The sequence below is a fragment of the Apus apus genome, chromosome 5 (genome assembly GCF_020740795.1).
Source record: "Apus apus isolate bApuApu2 chromosome 5, bApuApu2.pri.cur, whole genome shotgun sequence".
NCBI classification, from domain to species: domain Eukaryota; kingdom Metazoa; phylum Chordata; class Aves; order Apodiformes; family Apodidae; genus Apus; species Apus apus.
The window spans coordinates 43794442-43815049 of NC_067286.1; the positions used below are offsets into that span (position 1 = coordinate 43794442).

The 20608-nt window shown below is 42.2% G+C and overlaps 1 protein-coding gene across 20 annotated transcripts in view; it reads left to right on the forward strand.

Annotated features, from left to right (window-relative positions):
• The window catches only part of NRXN3 (neurexin 3), a 1010752-nt gene that overhangs the window by 265146 nt on the left and 724998 nt on the right, over positions 1-20608 (forward strand). For all 20 annotated transcript variants that reach the window (XR_007889631.1, XM_051620875.1, XM_051620874.1 and 17 more), the window contains one exon: positions 2657-2818. Coding sequence is in view for 19 of the 20 variants with exons in the window: in XM_051620875.1 (XP_051476835.1) it covers positions 2657-2818 (162 nt within the window). In the remaining variant the exon portion in view is untranslated. The remainder of the gene's footprint in view (positions 1-2656; positions 2819-20608) is intronic.

The window sequence follows — 20608 nt, forward strand, 5'->3', positions numbered from 1 at the left end:
CCTTAGATGCAGCCTAACAGGGGAGACACTAAATCTTGTTAATATTCTGGCTTCAACCTTGACACAAGCAACACAATTCTTTCGACACATTTCTTCCTACAGTAGAGGAGGTTCAACTCCTATACTCCCGGATGATGGAAGTGAACTACAGGCAAACAGCCAAGAATAGACATTTTTGTGTGCTTCTCCTGAAGGTCACAAACTCACCTGCTGTAAAGAAACCTGCAGATTGGGAAACTTGTGAAGAAGAGTCAGAGTCTTGGACTCATCTTCATCTTTAGCCTCCAACCAAAGGATATATTGGCCCGCTTGTGATACTCTGCAACACTTGAGGGTAGTGGAGCTTGGAAGGGGAGCAGGAATGTAGGTGGGTGGTGGTGGCTGGAAGAGGGGAGTCATGGTTGGGTTTGTGCTGAAGGGTCAAACTGTGTACTCTGCGTGTACATCTCTGAGGGTAAGGTTCTTGTTTGAGGGAAGCATTTTGATGGGCATTTGAAGAGTAAGTATTGCACTACTTTAACTTTGCTTCAGTCTTGGATAATGTATATGAGGGTTGAAATTAATGACTAACAGCAGCGTGGGACTACTAGACAGCACCCTTCTTCTTTACAGTCTAGAAGGCATGGTTTCCCATAGAGTCCTGGTCATATTGTCCTCTTTCTCACTTTGTGTGTCTCAGGTGCCCCACGCCTTTTTTTGAAAGACTAACACTAGACCATTCATGCAATGTGTCATTTTTACTAACCAACTAATGTACTAACACCCTAACAACTCATCTTTGCTTTTAGTTATTTTAATTAACAATCGTTCTGTTCACGATTTTTTAATTTCCTTTCTTCCCCCTTTTCCGCAAAGCACTCAGGCATTGGACACGCTATGGTAAACAAACTACATTGTCTGGTAGATATCATTCTTATTGTCTCTTTTTTTGGGTTTGCCGTGTGTTACCTGCCTTTTCCTCCCCCTATCCCCCTCTTTTTCCCCCCTCCTTTATACTTCCTTCTTCCTTTATTTTAATTTTATTGAAAACACTTTCCCCCCCCTCATTTTTTCCTCCCTTTTTTTTTTTTTCTTCTTTTTAATGGAAAGATGAACAACAAAAGCAACTAACACAACTCTTCTGGAAATGGGGTTTGGACATTTCATTGGTTTCTTCATTTCCCTCTTTAGTCCTTCTTTTCTGTTCCAGTGATGAATTGTTGGGTTTTTTGTCCCTTGCTTTTTGAGTTTAGCTTCTTTCTTTTGCTTTGGTTTTCATTTTGCTTTTTTCTACCCTTTCATTTGTTTTGTTTTGTTTTTTCTTTTACTCTGAAGGTTTCTAGATCAGAACCATTGCAGGGCCTCTAGTCCATGGTGGTGAAGGCTCTCTTTTTCTCTCATCATTTTGTTGTGGCAACGGCTATTACAGGCAAACTGGCCCGAGTTGTCCTCCTGATTTCTCCCCCTTCCCTCTCTCCTCTTTCTCTCCTCCTCCTCCCTCTTGCTCTCTCTCTCACTTTCTCTCTCTGTCTCTCTGACCTCTACCTGCCGTGGCCAACAGGAGCTCAGCCAGTTGTTTGTTTCCGTACACACTCTGCATGGCATGTCCACGTCTGGTGACTCACCTGCCTTCTCCTGGCCTCAATCTATTTTCCTCCATCTTCCCTTTAAACCACTAACAACATCTAAGGAAAACTCATTAAATTCACTTGCTCCTCTCCCTCCCTCTACTTTCCATCCCCCTTCATCCTCCATGTCTTTTGGGTTAGAGGTTTTGGGGATGTTTCTCTTTGATTTTGAGTTTTTTATTATTTTGGGGTTTGTTTGGTATTTTTATTTTTGTTTGCATGCAAGTGTGAAATAGCTTTCTGTCTCTCCTTCTCCCTCTTTCCTGTTTCTCTCTTTTTTCCTGTCATCTTTCTGGGCTCCAGATATATTGGCATGACATGTTGAAGTGCAGTGTGTGCACGCTTTGTGTTTTCTTTCTTTCTCATCTCTGCTTTTCTAACACTTGTTGGTGTGTGGTTGATTTGGTTTTATTTATTTTATCTTTATTTATTTTCTATTTATATTTTGATTATGAGTTAGTTTGTAATTATTTTTTTTTGGGTGGTGGGTGTGTGTCACTCTAGGTACATGGCATGCCCTTCCATAATGTATTGAAAGTGAGATCCCTCCCTCCCCTCCCTGAATGCATGATCGTCAGTGTGTTGTGAGCAAAAGAAACATAAAAAATAAAAAATACCAACCTCGTCTTCATTAGTGTTTGTTTGTTTGGGTTTTTGTTTTGTTTTGTTTTTTTACTAACAACCATAACTAACTGTAATCATTAAAATAAATACTAATTAATCATAAAATCAGCTAATATGAGAAATCTCTTTCAAGGACAGTTCCATTTTCTGGCCTGAATAGATGGAAAGCATCTTGAGGGGTAGACTGCCAAGTCAGCCTGGCAGTGCTGATACACCAGAAAGGGGAGAAGCAGATTCTGGAGCATTTCCATTGTGGGTGAAGCAGACCAGAAAATGGAGCTTGGCTGAACTAAAAAAATACAAACCAAATATCAGCAAAATCCTTAATAAAACTGACATAAAAATATAGGGGAGGTAACTTCTTGTACTCAAGATTGTAAGGTCATTGCTGGGATTTTTCTTTTTCCATTATGTCCCTTGAACAGGTGACAATCTCTGTGGATGGCATCCTTACCACCACGGGCTACACGCAGGAGGACTACACCATGCTGGGCTCAGATGACTTCTTTTACGTGGGAGGGAGCCCCAGTACTGCTGATTTACCTGGCTCTCCAGTAAGCAACAACTTCATGGGCTGTCTCAAAGAGGTAACTGTTTCAAATTAATTATTGTTTCTGTGCTTTTGGTTTCTCAGAGTCACTGCTCTTCACCTGCCTTTCCGTGATGCTGAATTTTATGCTGATACTTCAACAGCTCTCTAAGGATAAACCTCTCATCCAGCTGGACAGAAGGCATCAGCCACAAAACTCATGAGTTTATGGCCAGAATCAGATTTTAGTGCTTGGATTACAGAAAAATTACCCATGGTAGTGGCAGAGGTGTTAACCATTCAGAAGAAAGCATTACAATCTTCTAGGCACTAAGGCAATAACCATTAAAAAAAAAAAAAAGAAAAAAAAGAAAAAAAAAAAAGAAGAAAAAGATAAATGGCCTTTCATTACTCAGCAGCAGTTTTGGGTGAAAAAATGATAATCAGAAATTTTTTAAGAATATTTTTTAAGGGCCTGGATTTCACCTAGCAATATAGTTAGTTATCAGTTTTCCAGGAAGATACAGAGTTAAAATGAACCAGAAAAATGAGAGTTGAAGGTAGCATGAAATATATGTATATATTATGAGAGCAGAATACAGCATCAGGGTATAACAGAGATGTAGCAATAATGTGGCAAGTGGATTTGAGGTGTACTGTGTTGGTAAGCAGAGTTGCTGCATCGGTGTGGAATATCTAGCTGGCTTCCAGTACCATCTTGTCTCATGCTGGCTGGCTGCCCAGGTCACATAGTTAATCCACAACGTTGAGAAAATCCACACATGAGTAATAGTGATTGCACTTCCTGACTAGCAGCTGGAACCAGAATAGTGTTTCTTGGAGAAGAAAAAAAATAAATATCTTGTAACAGAATTTGTGATGATCAATGTAATTAATGGTGATACAGATACTGACATGTCCGAAATATTTTCCAGAAAGCTTAGTGAAAAACAAGCTTAAGTTTTCTGTCAGTCAACTTCCTAGCCAGCCTGGAATAAGAGTTTCTGGCAAGAATTTTCTCCCTCATGTTGTGATTCTGTACTAATACTCGTATTCACAGGGTGTGGCCAGGTGGGTCTAATTTTCTTTGCAGCCTGGAGGGTTGTCATAATACGTTCTTTGAATGAACATTAAATATCAGAGGGAAGGCAGAGCTGAATTTTCCTACAGGAGTCAGGGAAACAGTGATGCTGAGCTGGATGCTGTTCTGTGGTTGTTACTGCCTGACAAGTTGCCATCCTAGTGATGCTTGACTTGTGGTGTCAGGGGTTGTTTGTTATGTGCCAGTCCTTTGATGTGAGCAATAACTGTCAGAGACTGGAGCTGCTTTCCTGCCTGACCTGTGGATTAGTTAAGGGGATGCACATATGCTGGAAAAGATCATGTGAGTATCTTACAAAGAAAATTAAACGGCCCTGCTGAATACAAACTGTCACACAGAGATAAAATCCTTCTGTTTTCATCTATAGAGCCTTGGGCCTGATTTTCTTAGGCACTGAGCATCCCAGTTTGATTGAAATCAGGAGGAGATACAGCTTCTTAGTGTCTCTTTAAATCAGGATCTTAATTTTATTTATGGATGCTATGAACATAACGCTTAGCAGAGGCCATTTTTATGTGTGCTTTAAGTCAAGCCAATGGAGCAGAGAAACCAGTGACAAGAAAATCTTCAGCAGCTTTATTATTTATGTAATCATTTGTATCCTATTAGCTTGCACAATGTGCTAAGAGCTGCTTACATAGCCATCCCAGACTCATAATGCTCTGTGAGAAGAAAAATCTAAGCAACCACTTAAGAATGAGAGGAAGAAGAAAACAGATAATCATAATGTGCTTTGTAATCTTCACTTGACTAGGCAGTGACAGGAGATGTGTATGAGCAGCTGTCTCAACTTAAAGACAGGCTGGTGATGGCTGGGTTTGAGCTACAGTCCGCTTGATAGCAACCTGCTCTCAGTAGTGCTCCAGTAATTTTTTCAGCTGTTCTGCAAATGTGCCAGAAATGGGCCTTGCCTTGCCTCTGAGGATAAATCCAGCATACAGTATTTGCTAAACATAGGTGTAGTGTGGGATTTGCAAGTGGAGGAGGTGGGGAGCTGAGGTTAGTGGAGAAAGGGCAGCCCTAGATGACTGCCAGAACCCTGACAAAATGTAGATGTGCTGTTGTAACACCTGTACCTGCACAGCAGGGTCTGACCAGAAGAGACAGCCTGTATAGTATCAGAAGGGTTCCCATTGCATATGCAGTGAGTTATTTTCAGACATCAAAGCAGGCAGAACTTTCATTAAGTAGAGCTTTGGATGAGTTGAGCAGAAAGTAGTTTGCCTTGTGAAATTGTGCCCAGGGTTGGTTTCCGCTTCTTTCCTTTCCTAGGGATGAAAACACTGATGGCAAAGTTAGCAGAACCAACCTGAGATTAGGGGACATTTCTTTTGAGTGTTTTATTTATATTTTCTTCTGAAATGCCAGGGTGCATTTCAGTGCATATCTGTGCAATGTAATGCAACATGGTATGAGAGAAACCTGAGCTTAAGAAAGGCAGAATGCCTGTGGGGATCAGTCTGACCCCCTGGAGCAGACAGCTTTGGTCCTTAAAGAGGAAGAACTGTGTTAGTGCCATGCTTGTGTGCCTATAATATTTCTGGCTCCAGAACTGGCTACACTGAACTTGGATTTCTATGTTGCATATCACTTTATTCTAGAAATAGATCCCTATTGGTTATGGTGTCAATTTTTTTCTCTGTGACCAAGAAGGATGCTTAGTCTGTCATGAGCCAGTACTGGAGAATCTTTTAATAAAAATTTTCTAAGCTAAGAAACTTAGACAAAGGGGTAGGATAGACCATAGTAGCAAATATTGTTCCTTTCAGTTTATGCTTTCTGGTAGAGCAATGCTCTTTTTGCCTATCAAAGCCCTAGCTATATAGTTGCCTGTTCCCAGAGACATAGCGTATCCTGAGTGGATATCAGTGCTATTTGCAATGGTGAAGAATATCCTGGCAAGCCCTGTATTGATCTCTTGAAGGTGAAAGCAGACTCCTCTATTTCTACTCCTTGGCATTTGTTGGGGGCTTCCCCTAGGGGTGTCTCCCTTCTCTAGGAAGGCAAAGACTTTGGGGTGAAACTTTCAGCCTTCCCCCTGTAATCTCTTTTATTTCATTGGGACAGTATCAGCCTCACAGTTGAGCAACCAAACTGCTCCCATGGGAGCTAAGAGAGCTCCTTGAGTGGAGCATTGCCTCCCCACTTCCTCTGAGATTACACACAGGTGCTGAAGTGCAGTGGAGCAGAGTGCCTAATGACCCTCTCTGCCCCTTTGCAGCTGGGAAGGACTTCTCCACTCAGGTGGTGTTGGTGGTGGGAGGAGGGGCAGCTCTGACAAGGCAGACAATTCATATTATCAGAGTTTAAGCCTTGACAAGGAGGAACTGGAGTGCATAAGAGTGTGTTTCTGGCAGGGAATTAAGGGTCTCAGGTCCCCTCTGCTGTAGTGTCTAAATAGGCTGTGGTGAAGGTAGTAATGCTTTCTTTGAATTCTATGAGCTAATGTTTCCTTCTTCTACCACAGAATAGATCCCCCTACCTCTTCCTTTCCTTGTGGCTACAGATTCTGATTGAAGAGATTCCACTAACTTGTTAGCAGTAATATACCTAAGTCATAAAACCAAGTGCTGAATGTGTATTTCATTTTGATTTTCTTCTCCATTTTCATCAGAATTAAAGATGTCCCAATGACTGGTAGCACTGTTTGTTTTACATTTCTCTGTAGCTGTCCTGACAGTGTTGCAGCATAGCTGACACTGTAATGAAGGAGCAAGACTGGAAAACAGAAGTAATTTTTCCCATGAAAATTTTAAAAGGCAGAAGATACAAATAGGGCAGTACACAGACATCAAACAGGGACATTGCATAAAATATAAGGCTTTCTGGAGCTTCAGTCTTAAAATAAATTGTTCTAGAGGATCTCTGGGGGGAAACTGTTGCATTTCCTGTCATGGAGGAAACCAGATGTAGAGATGGGACACAGCTAAGGCAAGTAAGCAACACTCTTTTTAAATGGGTGTCAGGAAAGGAGTGGTAGTACTTTAAGAGTCAGTGAATGGATGAACAGGGAGAAGCACTGCCTGAAAGTGGAAAGGGAAAAGGATCCATTATTAGATTTTAGAGACACCCATATGGCTAGAAGGAGATAGAACAAGTAAGGTAAAGATGAACAACTACGTTTTGCATGTACTGGAAAGTCTCAGGGAAGAGGTCTCAGTAACCAGGGGTGGAGGTGGAGGGTGTATGAGTGGGAGACTTAGCTGTGTAGGCAAAGAGGGAAAACTGGATTTCAGTCTCCAGTCATTAGGGAAGGGAGAGAATCAGACTGTTTCCTGGGCTCTGTTAGGAAGCCAGCCATTCAGATTTTATTTACTTGGAAAAGTGTTTAGATGGTACAGATGGAAATGCTTTAGAAGAGCCTAAGGAGGTCCCTAGAGAATGGATGTGTATGAGACAGTTTATGAAATCTTCACATTTTTCTATCAATGCTTTATTAAAATCTCAGTTCTGAAAAATGTTGATTGGTATTAACAGCTTAATGGAAGCAGTGAGATTTGCATATCGGTGGAATATAGCAGAAATTATTGCAGGGGTCAGGCACCATCTGGCCCTGATGGGCAAAAGCTGTAAATGCTTAGATCATTTCTGTCTGCAGTTGAACTGCTAGGAGCCAGATTTCCAAATGGTACATGAGTGTGCCCAGTTGCTCTATGTACATGTTGGATGCTATGTGTAAGCTGGGCCTTTTGAAGGTCTATTTGCATATGTAATAATGATACGGTTTCTGTTTGGGGATGAGTTTATCTGGTTGGAAGGTCACACTGGGGAGGAGGCTGAAGGTGCAGATAGATGGCCTAAAGCATGGAGGCAGACAAAACCAGCTTGAGTGTGAAGAGAGCAGATGGAGGAAGTTGCAGTTGCAAGAGCCCGTCCCTAACAGGGAGATGAGATAGCCCAAAAGCATTTGGATGCCCAAGATCCTTTTCCAGAGCAATGATTTAGCAGAGCCCCAAGAATGCATGAGAGGAGATGGCGAGTGAGGAAACAACAGTGTGAGGAATTTCACTGATGTGCTGTGGAGGAGAAAGTTACCACATAAATGGCATTAATTTGCCACACATGTTGGTCTGTCACTGCTGCTCCAGCTGCTCTATTGTCTTTGGACCAGTCTGTTTCCTATCAGTATTACTTAGTGAACTGAATATTTGAAAAAGAGAGGATGGGGGTGGCTGGGTGGTGCTAGTGGTACTGTGGAGAAACGGACAAAGCATGGCCAAAGGCTGCATCTGATTCCTTTCCTCAAAATAGGTCTTGCTCTTAGTCTTGGTCTCTCATTAGTATACTCTGCCAGAGTATCCCAAATAGCCCTGATGATGATGAACCTGATTTGTAAACTTCCATATCTAGAGGCCTGTGAAGTTTTTGGTTGCTTGTCATTCTTAAATTACCAATTGTATTACTGCTGCCGTGGTGGGTTAGCCTACTGCTGCAGTTCTACACTGTGTGTATTGAGAGTCAAGAATGTCTGTGCATTCTCTCTGTGCATCTGCGGAGCATCCAGCACAGGGCCTTTGTCATGTTTTTGAGTGCCTCTATTGTAGAAGTGTAACAACACAGTGGCTTGGGAGACATAACATGGAAGACATTGGCCAACATTTTGAGCAGTTCCTGCTGAAATTCATGAAGGCAGAGAGAAAAGATGTTATTCTGGAAAGATTTAGTTGGGAGATGGACATGGGGACACTTGGAAGCTGAGAGCAATGTGATATGAGGCAAGATGCTGAGAGTATCCTGAATAGACCCAATAGATGGGAAGGGGACGATGATTGTTTTCTCAGTAACTCATGCTTATAAGCTTATATTAGCTCAGAGTCTGAAGAGGTATATGGTGGTTTATTTGGGCAATAGAACATTTCCCAAGCTGCCAAATGGCTGCCAACACACATTGGATGCTTGGGCATGAATCCTGCAAGACTTTGTGGTACACAGTGAAAAATAACTTATGCTTTCTGGTATGACCATGGGGCATGACATGACACCAAGGTGAGCAAGAGGCTCTCTGAACTGAGCATTTGAAAACTGAAGCACCTTGCCAGTCTTTCAGCTTTTTCACAGCACTGAAAAAGAAGCAGTATTTTGAGGAGGATTGTTTTTAAACAAATGTTTCTATCTTACCTGAGGAACTTCTGTTGCCCTGCCAGACCTCTTCTGTACTGTCAGAAAGGAGTGGCATTTTGCCTCCCTTGTTTTGCTTACCTGTATGCTTACAAGTGTACACCATCCTATAATGTAAAAGAATGGATCACACCAGCCTCTTTGCTCAGGAACAAGTACTTAGTGAAATTTACCCTACACATGAATGTAGGAGCAAATCTATAATAACACTTAAATCAAACTAGGCATAAGTCAGTCTTCTGTGGTTTGTGGTCCTAACACCAACATTTAGCAGAATGATGAATGTCAGCCTCTCTGGAGAAGGCACTTGATTCAGTTGATTTTGCTAGGAGCTTTTTTAGGGAATCATTTAGCAAGGATGAGAGAAAAGATGAATGCTTGTTCTGTGAACCAAAGGCAAGGCAGTTGTTCCAACACAGGAAGTCTATGCCCGTACTGTGAGCCAGGGAGAAGAGAGGATGCAGATTTCTATGCAGTGTTTATGACTGATGTGAGATGAAAGGTCAGAGGTGAGTTTTCATGATGCAGATGGAACATGCAGAGAGGAAAGCATCCTGTGGTACAGTAACACAGTGTCATTCCTCTGAAGGAATTTGGGCATGGGGGAGCAAACTACCTGGATATCCCTGTAGTCTTTGAGTGTGTTTCTGTTAATACTCTTCTGAGTTAATTCCCTTAATTTCCCCCAGTTCCTAAACAGAAAGAAAATAGAATATATCAGACTGAGAGCTCTCAAGAGAGACTCAGATCAGAATGTCCCATTTAGTTCAAAATGACAAATGAGTATCTGTGATTTTGGAGTGTATTTCCATGGTGTCATATGTTCTTTTTCTAAATTGTGCTCTTTTGAATGACAAGGATCTGGCACAGAAAATCCAGTGGTGCAGAGTTGATGCACTGTGACCCTATAGTTAATAAATAGATGTACTAAAAGTATAATTTGTAATGATGAGTAATATTATCTCATAGGACCCTTAATCTCAAGAGTTCAACAGGTGGCTTTTTAAAAGGACCCTTAGAGATTTTTACTTCTTTCAAACCATCAGCTAAAATACAGTACTGAGGGGAGTCTATGGCATTAACCTCTTCCTTCAAATGCTGCAAATGAGACACAGATGTGATGTGACTTGGTCAACATCATACAGCCTGCCACTGGTAGAGCAATAGATAAAAGAGGGACATCCTGCCTATTGCTCCATCTCTTTTTGTTGATCTTCTTCCTGGCACGGAGATCCTATGTTTTCAGTATGGTGTGAGAGTCACAACTGACTGATGTTCTTACTGGACAATACTAGATGTTCCTGGAATTTCTGCAACCTTGTTTCTCTGGGGGATTGTCTTCTTTACCAGTAATATTTACCAATTTCTTCTTATTTTGTTCTTGATTTTTTTATGCATTCTTGTCAAGCTGACAAGGGGATAAGTGTCAAAAACAAGCTTAGAAAACTTGCACAGGGCACATATAGGATATGTCAAAAGTGTATCTGAAGTTGCCAGCTGAACTGTTGCTGATGGGTATGAATTGAACCCTACTTGCGCTTATGAGTCAGCTCAGGTGAGGAGACAAAGGAAAAAATCCAGAACAGACCCTACTCCCAAGCAATCTAAGTAGCTGAATTTCAGGCTGGGGAATGTTAAAATGAAGATCAGTCCTGAACCAACAGTTGGTATTGCAGCTCATTTTTGAACACAAGCAAGGTCTGATGGGCATTTCTCTGCTGCTTTGTGGTGTTTCTGTTGGATTTCAGTCCAAGATATTATGAATTCCATGATAAGCGCAGTGGAGATTTCTGCTATGTCCGGTTGGAATGGGACATGATCTTCCAGTTATGAATCCAGTTAAACTTCTGCTGGATTTGGGGAGACTCTTTAATGAAGTACAAGATACTCTGGATGTTGCAGAGGTTAATATTACAATCTCTCATGTTCTCAAATTTTTAGTAAGGATTAATGGCTTGGCCCATAGGAACTAAAATCAGTAGTCTTGTCAGGTGTATTAGTGTGCTGCCAGTGCTGCAGCTTGGCTTTAGCTAGGGAGTTGTTCAAAACCTCTTTTTCTAACATAGCTTAGCCCTTGCCTACCCTACAGAAGAAAGGTTCCTGCTAGCATTATTGCCTTGCCTTATGTATGATACAGAAATAACTTTCTCAGTTTAGCTTCTTTTCATCCATAGTGTCACGATCCGGTATTCGGACTTGTGGAAATTTTTTACGATCTTGCCAGGACAAAACAAAGACAACACAACATCGGGTGCACAAAGAGGCACTGGGGCTGGCGTGCGGTCTTACGAGAGATGGGGCAGAACCCCCTTGCTTTCTAACACTCCTCACCGCAGTGGGAGGCTGGTGCGGCTGGATTCTGCCTTCCCTCTCCTGGGATGAGCCGCATGGCAGCTGCACCCTTTGTTGTCCTGCAGGACCTGAGAAAAGGTTTGAAGGTGATCCCAAATGGTGAAATTAAGATGCAAATGAGGTCAGATGTCACGCGCACAACAAACAAAGTCCATAGAGCGGATAGGACAGGGAGGAAAACAGAGACAGAAAAGAAAGGAGAAAGCAGAGATACAGAGGCCAGCAAGCGAGAGAATAGTTACCACCACAGTCCAGCGATGTTGTTGGTGGGGAAGTGATTCCTGGTGGGGAAGTGCTTCCCTGCACCCATAGTGTCCCAGATTTTTATTACAGTTCTTGCCCACTGCACCCCCACTTTTCTCCCTGAATAAGTGAGAAAATCCTTCTGTCTTCTCCATGCTCCTCCAAGACAGGAGGAGTTTATTGCAGTGGAGGTTCGGTCCTAGGAAGTGGCTTGAGGCTGGCACTCTGTCTTGTCCTGCTAAGTCATGAGATATCAAGGCCTGGTTATCACTGAATATTCTGCTCCCAGTGCCAGCTGTAGAACTCCTTTGTCTCCAATCTCAGCATGTCCCACACTAAACTCCCCAGTTCTCAGGTACACATCGAAGGAGGGGAAACAAAAGGTTAGGTGGGTTGCTGAGACATCTCTTTAGTCCATCACTAATCTCTTGGATTGTTTGAGGCAAGCACTATACATCCTGAATGCCACACATAGCAAGAATTTTGCTGGCATAATGATATTGAATGAGGGTTTGTTGTTGCAAAATAACCTAAGCTAACCTCAATTATTGATACATCTCTTTCATCAAATGTTTCTGGCCACACAGAAAGTGGAAGAGTAATGTACTCATGACATGTCCATAGAAAGTTTACTCACCCTGCCCATATATCCATGGACAGTATTCCTGTTAAGTGAGAAAAGATTTTGAAACTGCCTCATAAAATTTGTTTTTAATGAAGGAACCTGTGTATGAAAAAGAAGTGCTAGAATTACTTTTCAATTAGTAAAACATGGGAGATCCAAAGAAAGGAGATGAAGTTTCAGCTGACTTTGGTACAGGAAGTGAAGGAGAAGTTATCAACGGTACTGAAACAATCACTAGTCTCCTACATTTTTTTCTTTAATGAAATTCATATAACAAAGGCTCTAGAATCCTACAGCCATAATGAACCTTGAAGTCTTGTGGGAGATGCATGCATGGGAAGTGGAACTAGATGATCTTTAAGGTCACTTCCAATCCAAACCATTCTATGATTTTGTGATGCTTCTATGAAGTGCAAACTGTTTGGTTTTTTTCATAGCTCTGCCCACTATTTAAACAAATACAGGTTCTAGTTAAGATCACATTTATCACAATATAGCATCTTGTTTTCTGGAACTATTATTAGTAGGCAGACAGCAGCTTGCAGGCATCCTAGGTCAGCCCCAGCACACAGATTTTGTTGGGGGATTAATATGAAGGATAATTCACATACCAGCAGTTCAGTAGCACTGAACTCCTAAAGATACTATGCCCTTAAAAAGTTTTAATGAGTAACTAATGGCAAAAGTCTGATTAATAAAATATATATGTAGATTGAGCATATATTTTAAAGCAGGCATTGATAAGCAAATATAGATAAGGAAACTTTTTATGCAGGAGGTTGAAGAGGCATCTTTTCAGAGCTGTTTGAACTAGGTACTGTCACCATGCTCATAAGCTAAAGAGATTCCATGGAGCTAGAGAAAAGTGTGGTCTAACCCAGTCAAACTTTCTCCAGCTGCCAATGGAACAGGTACCTAGGGAGGAGACCAGCAACAAAGGTTATTGTCACCACTTGGCAGTGTAGCCAGCAGACTGGTGTGTCACACCAGTAATAGACGACTAAGCCATCCACACGTGACCCTTGGGCCTGGTGCTATGGTCATCTGCACTGACTCTGTGGCAGTTCAAAGCCTGATATTCTCAGCTTATGTTGAAAGTTAATGAGCTGCTTCTGCTGTGCTTGTCTTTGTAGCTTACTGAGCTTAGTAAGCTCTTGTTTTGGGTGAATTCTGAGAAGAAATGGGAGATATGCTTTTATTTGTCACTCCTTATGTTGCATTAAAGAGATTGCTAAGGATCAACCTTATCCTGTCAGATAGGTAGTTTTGTTAGGAACTGCCATATGCTAATATTAATAAAATCATAGGAGAGAAAAAAGTTGCAAAACTGTGCTGTGTATGATTATGTGTATACAACAGGCACTTTCAGCCTAGGCATGAGTGGGAAGCTCATCGCCAAAGAAGGTAAAGAGGGCATGTAATTAAGTTTGCTGCATGTAGAGTTTGTCAACTTGGCAGGCAGAGGTGGAGCATGCAGAGCTTAATGTATTCCCCAGTGCTATGATAGGCTCTCTGACTCTTGACATATAAGCATCTTTCCTTCTGTTTTTGAGTAGCTGCTCCACACTCAAGAATTAAAAGGACTCTGCTCCCTATGTAGAGTTGCCAGGATTGGAAGGGACTGCTGAAGATCATCTAGTCCAACCACTCTGCTAGAGCAGTATCACCTACAGTAGGTCACATAGGAACATGTCCATACAGGTTTTGAATGTCACTAGAGAAAGAGACTCTGCAACATCTCTGGGCAGTCTGTTCCAGTGCTCTGTTCCTCTCACAGTAAATAATTTTTTCCTTATGTTTAACTTGAATGCCCTATCTTGTCCTGTCATTAGACACTGGAAAAAAGAGAGTAGGCCCATCCTCGTGACACCTGCCCTGTAGATACTTATAAGCATTTATGGGATTCTCCCCTCAGTCTCCTTTTCTCCAGGCTAAACAGACGCAGCTTGCTCAGCCTTTCCTCATAAGGCAGAGGCTCCATTCCTCTAATCATCTTTGTAACTCTGTCCCCCAACACACTCTAAAAAAAATGAAACCAGTTGTGCTCCTTTTGAGAATTTCTGCTACCTTTACTAGTAGGAATAGGCATCACTGGGTTTGAGGCTAGACCTTAACCTCACTTCAGTCTGACTTTGGGACTATTAGCAAGTCCTCTGCCTACTTGGTAATTATTATTTTTTTTATCCTTCTAGTCTTAATTTTATTGCAGTCTTCAAATAAGGAGGTGCCCAGCAGCGATTATTATACTCTAGCTATGCTTTCAGGTAGGTTGTGGTCATTCAGTCATGGTGTGCAAGGGCTGGACCTCTTAGAGCTTTAATGAGAGGTGTTTTTTTTTTCTGTACTAGCTTTTTTCCTACTTGACAAGTGTGATCTCTTTGGGAGCAACAGTCACTACACAAATCTTGCCTGACTCTGAAGGCTAGACTATTGCTGTGAAATTCACATTTGTGTGCATATGTATTGTGAGCAATGGAGAAAGACAGAGCTGCTGCTACCCACCACAGAAAGCGAAGCTGCTGCAGCTGCCAACGAGGGAGGCAAGAAAGGATGATGAGATTTGAATGTTGAGCAGGTGGGCTGGATAACTCCTCCCAGGTCCACCACTCCTGTGTAGCAGTGAGCCAGCTAGCTGTCAAGTGTGAGTAGGACAGGAGGAGGCAGACAACTAATGGGCAGCATTTGTTACTTGAACAGCATGGAAGAGGCAGTGGCCTCAACATGATACAACCAGATTTTGTGTTGTCTCTGATTTTTTTTCTGTTCTAATTCTTTGTCATTGCTGCTCTCTGGCTTTTGTGTACTCTTCTTGATGTTGTCTGTTGCGCTGAATATCTGTGCTTTGGGATTGTTTTCTTTCCTCCCTTTAAACTGCACAGGCAGAATGTATTTAGTTTAGAATTAACAGTGTATGTATCTGGATTCCTAGGCAAATAAATAGGGATAATATAGGTATTTGGAAAGATGCAATTTAAGCACTGAATTGCTCATGACAAGATTTTCTGCTCTTTGAGCTACAGTTCCATAAGTGGTGGTGTCAGAAATGGTACTATCAGAGCTCAGAGATGAGTTAGGGTCTGCTTTCTGCTGCTGCTTCTTGTAGCTATCTGGACCTAGATGTAATAGCACAATGAGATGAATGGTGTTTGTTTTAACAGGTTTTAGGGTAACATCATGAGGATTACTGTTTTGCATACTGTGGCTACTGGTGACTTCACATCACCAGAAGGGGGACAACTCAAATGCTCCTACTTCCTAAGCACAAATCTTAGGACTTGAGCACTATAACACTTCAGGAAGAGCATCAGTTAGCTGTGAGTTGCATGGCGTTGATGACACTCAACTGAACAGTAACAACTGCATCCAGGAAAGCAGTGGTGTGTATGTAGTGTGCAAGTCACCACACTCCTCTGGCCAGAGTGGAAGTGACTGAGAGGTGGTTTCTCAGTTCTAGTACCCTGAGAGGTAACTGTGAGTGATGCCAGCAAAGCTTTCTTACTGTATCGGTGCTAGCAAGCAAAGGAAATACAGAAGTTTGGGAATTATGGTAGAGATGAAAAATGGCATTTAGAAATAGGGCTTGAAAGTGGCGTAATCACTCCTGTTAAATCTGTGCCTTTCTTTCTCATTATTAGCCATTTTAAGTGGAATGGGTTTTCTATCTAGAACAAGTCTCTGAACAGATGATTAATGGTTTTATCTGTAATAACTTTACATTTTATAGAACCCTGCTAGGAGTCTGCATCTGGTGAGCCAGGCTATTTAAAGCTGTGTTAATTCTGTTAATTGCTCTATGTTTATTTTGATTGCTGGCACCTGCGGGCTTTAGGATAATTTAGTGGGGGGTATATTCTCTTCCTCTTTCTAGCTGAGAAAAATGGAGAGGACCACTTCCTCAGCTAGGAACAGCAACCTTGGCAGAACATCCTGGCTGGATTGGTTGTCCTTGAGATTTCCCTCTCTTACTACAGCTGAATGCAGTGAGATGCCAGCCGGTGGCAAGATGTTCCCTTGATTGGGGCAGGAGATAGGTAGACAATCTGCTTCTGCATGCACTTCCCATCATCAGGCAGTAGCAGCAACAGGGAAAGAAGCCAGTGATTTTCAGAAGGCTGATCATGTCTACACCATACTGATCCTGCTCCTCAGCTGCCTTCCAGTGTTTATTTTCCAGTTTGGTTTTGGTTGTGAAACCCTCCAGCAGGTTTCAAGCCCTGAACAAATGTGAAGGTAAGTATGCTGATGCTCTCTGAACTTTCATCAGAGAAAAAATCCAGCAGTGGAATTCAGAACATTTGAGGTGACTAAAACATTGCTGTGAAATGCTAGGAGGGCAGCACAGTTGGTGTCATGTGTATAGCTGGGTTGGAAAAAATCCTGGAACAAACCAGGCTCTGATGACAGTTTTCCCAGTCTTTTGGTCTTGCACCTCTGGGAAGATTCTCAAATGGGCAGTAAAGGGGAAGCAAAGGATTCACTCACATTGTTAAGTGCTGGCTTAAAGTGCAGCAAGTCCAGAAAGGGTTGGTACTTGGAGGTTTTTGCTAATATGAGATCAACTCTGTGTGTATAGGAGAAGAGGTGGCTATTCTGGTAGGTGCCACTTCTCTCTCAGATCTCTGATATGGATTTCAGTCTGCACTTCAGCTTCGGCATATCTAGGACATTGTCCCAATATATCAGCTCATTAATTAAGAAGATCTGTTCACACTCTTCTACTTCTTTTATGTCTGTCTTCAAAATTGATTTTTTTATTAAATTTTTTTTTTGAGAAGACCAGTGAGACACTAGGGGAAAATCTGTCCTCCTGATACTGATGATCTCACTGCAGTTGGGTTTCTGCACCTGCCCTCTAACTCTTTATGGCCCATGACTAAATGGTATGTTGGTTGTAGCCCCCTGAAGGAGATTTCTACCCAAAGGAGGGGCTGCCACATCAGTCATCTCAAAGGTGTAAAGAACTGTAAAGAAAACCACCTGTAGCACAGGGGAAAGCATTCTCAAGAGTCTGACAAACCATGATCCTTGTGACTGGTCACTCCTAAAAGACAAGAGTGCCGTGTCTATCATTCCTTTCAAGTAAAAAAAGTTGGTACTGGGGTTGTACAGTTCATTTATTCTATGCAAGTAATGGTTAAACAGTCAACCAAGATACTAGAACTGGTTACAAAGCAAAGGTCAAGAAAAGTATATGTGATTCTTATATTTAATAATGGGTTCTTCCTCTGCAGCTTCAAGGTTCAGCTAACCATGCAAACTGCCAGCTGAGCACTTTCCTCCATTTCCCTGGTTTATGTTCCAGGACTGATTTTTCCTGAAGCTGCCTTCATCTAAGACAAGAATACTGAATGCCTCCATTCTCCTTTACCCAAGCTTGGTGTGCCTGCTTCTCTTTCCTTGTCTGAACTTGCTTCCTACTATTCATGACTGCACACTAGAACATCACATAGAAATGCAGCATTGTCACTTCCTCTCTCTTCTAATTTTTTTTCTCAATATGTATTTTTAGTATGTTCACTTAATTAGCATATGCTTAGCTCATTTGGCTTCAGGCTAGTTTTCCTGTTTACAACCTCTGTGACACATTTCATTAGAACTTCACAAATCATATATCACAGAAGAAATTAATTATGCATGTAACTTTTTAGGTTAATAACTTTAATCTCATTGTGAGCTTCACATAAAGTCTATACGTTACACATTAATAATTCAAATGACAGCTTTGACATCAAGTGCATTTTCTAAATTGCTTCTATCCCTTCTTAGGAGTTTTGAGTCTGCATGAAAACCACAGCTAGTTTTTAAAAATCTAATTCCAACTCTGTTTCCCTATTCATCCTGGAGGCTGGATTTGCCAGTGCATGCGGCAGAGAAGGGCAAATAATTGTTGGTGTCCCCTTTGTTTTTGCAAATGGTACTTATGGGAAAGACTAGGTTTTTATGAGGTCACCTTTTGGTAAGAATCGTAGATTGGTTTGGGTTGGATGGGAACTTTAAAGGTCATCTAGTCCAAGCCTCCTGCAATAAGCATGGACATCTTCAACTAGATCAAGTTGCTCAAAGCCCCATCCAACCTGACCTTGAATGTTTCCAGGATTGGGGCTTCTACCACTTCACTGGGCAACCTGTTTCCAGTGTTTCACCACCCTAATTGAAAAAACTTCTTCCTTACATCTAGTCTAAGTCTACTTTCTTTTAGTTTACAACCATTACCCCTTGTCCCATCTCAACAAGTCCTGTTATCAAGTTTGTTCCTTTCTATCTGATAAGCCCCCTTTACGTTCTGAAAGGCCTCAATAAGGTCTCCCAGCAGCCTTCTTTTCTACAGACTGAACAACCCCAACTCTTTCAGCCTTTCCTCACTGGAGAGGTGTTCCAACCCTCTCATCGTTTTTATGGCCTTCCCCTGGACTCACTCCAAGAAGTCCATGTCATTTGTGTGCTGGGGACTCCAGACTTGAACACAGTACTCAAGGTAAAGTCTTATCAGAGCAAGGTAGAGGGGCTGAATCGCTTCCCTTGACCTGCTGGCCATGCTTCTTTTGATGCAGCCCAGGATCCAGTTGGCTTTCTGGGCTATGAGTGCACATTGTCGGCTCATGTCCAGTTTTTCATCCACCAGTACTCCCAAGTCCTTCTCTGCAGGGCTGCTCTCGGTCTCTTCATCCCCCAGCCTGTATTGATACTAGAGCTTGCCCTGACCCATGTGCAGCACCGTGCACTTGGACTTGTGGGCCCACTTTTTGAGCTTGTCCAAGTCCCTCAGGATGACATCCCATCCCTCAGGCATGTAAGCCACGACCACCTCAGCTTGGTATCATGTACAAATTTGCTGAAGGTGCACTCGATCCCATTATGTCACTGATGAATCAATTTCTCCTATTTAGAGAGAAGGACATTGTGGGGGACCATGTCAAAAGCCTGTATCAGAAAACTGCCTCCTTAAATACTCAGGCAAGTCTAACAGAGCAGCTGTTTAGCAATATTCCCCTAAAACCATTTCACAGATTCCACTTATTTGGAGTGCAGCAGATGAACTTTGATGGTGGTACCAAGGACTTAAGATTAGTACCAGCATTGTATTTTAACTGTGGCAACCAGGAGCTTCCTTGGATTTATTGAGGCCTCAGTGAGTTTGTAGTCAAGAGAGTTTTGATAAATGTAGCCTACCTTTCAATAGTCTGTCAGGGAGGTTTCTTACCAAAAGGCTCTTCAAGAATTAAAAAATCAGCTGGAAAAGACAAAAGGGTCCCTGCACAGAGTAAGAACCGGCTGGAAGGTAAAAAAACTATGTAGGACTGAACAAATACAGGCTGTGGGAAGAAAAGATTCAGAGCAGCCCTGAGGAGAAAGACTTGAGGTGTTGGTTGATGAAAAGCTCAACATGACTTGGCAGTGTGCACTTGCAGCCCAGAAAGCCAGCTGTATGTTGGACTGCATCAAAAGAAGCATGGCCAGGAGGTCATGGGAGGTGATTCTGCCCCTTTGCTCTGCGCTCTTGTCAGACCCCACCTGTAGTACTGTGTCCAGTTCTGGAGCCCCCAACAAAAGGACATGGAGCTGTTTGAGCAAGTCCAGAGGAAGGCCATGAAGATGATTAGAGGGCTGGAGCACCTCTCCTTTGAAGACAAGCTGAGAGAGTTGGGGTAGTTCAGACTGCAGAAGGTTCCTGGGAGACCTTAGAGCAGCTTTCCAGTACCCGAAGGGGGCCCACAAGAAAGATGGGGAGGGACTTTTTATAAGGGCATATAGCAATAGAACAGGGTATAATGGCTGTAAACTCGAAGAAGGTAGATTTAGATTAGACATTAGGAAAAAATTCTTAACTAGGAGACTGGTAAGACATTGGAACAGGTTGCCCAGGGAAGTTGTGAATGCCTCATCCCTGAAAATGTTCAAGGCCAGGTTGGATGGGGCTCTGAGCAACCTGGTCTCGTGTGAGGTGTCCCTGCCCATGTAGGGAGGTTGGAACTAGATGATCTTTAAGGTCTCTTCCAACCCAAACCATTCTATGATTCTGTGAAACAGGGAGGAGTTTTCCCATGGTAAGGCTCCAGACGAGAAGACTTCTGGAATCCAGAAGTCTGAAGATTCATTAGTGGAATTATAACTGGAAAGGGATGTGGATGAAGAAGGCATGCATATTGCTGAGAATATGACAGTATTCAGATAAGGACTGTCTGCAGAGGATGACCTAGAAATGCTGAATGACTGGACAAAGAAATGACAGATTAAGTTAAATGTATATGGTTTCAAATTGATGTGTATGTATATTGGGAAGGAGGGAAAATAATCCAATTTTTTCCCTATGCAATGATGGGCTTTGAGTTGGTAAGTTGATTCCCATGTTTTAGTAAAGTATTAATTGAAAATACTTGCTTGATGGTCAATGTTGGTCACATAAGTGC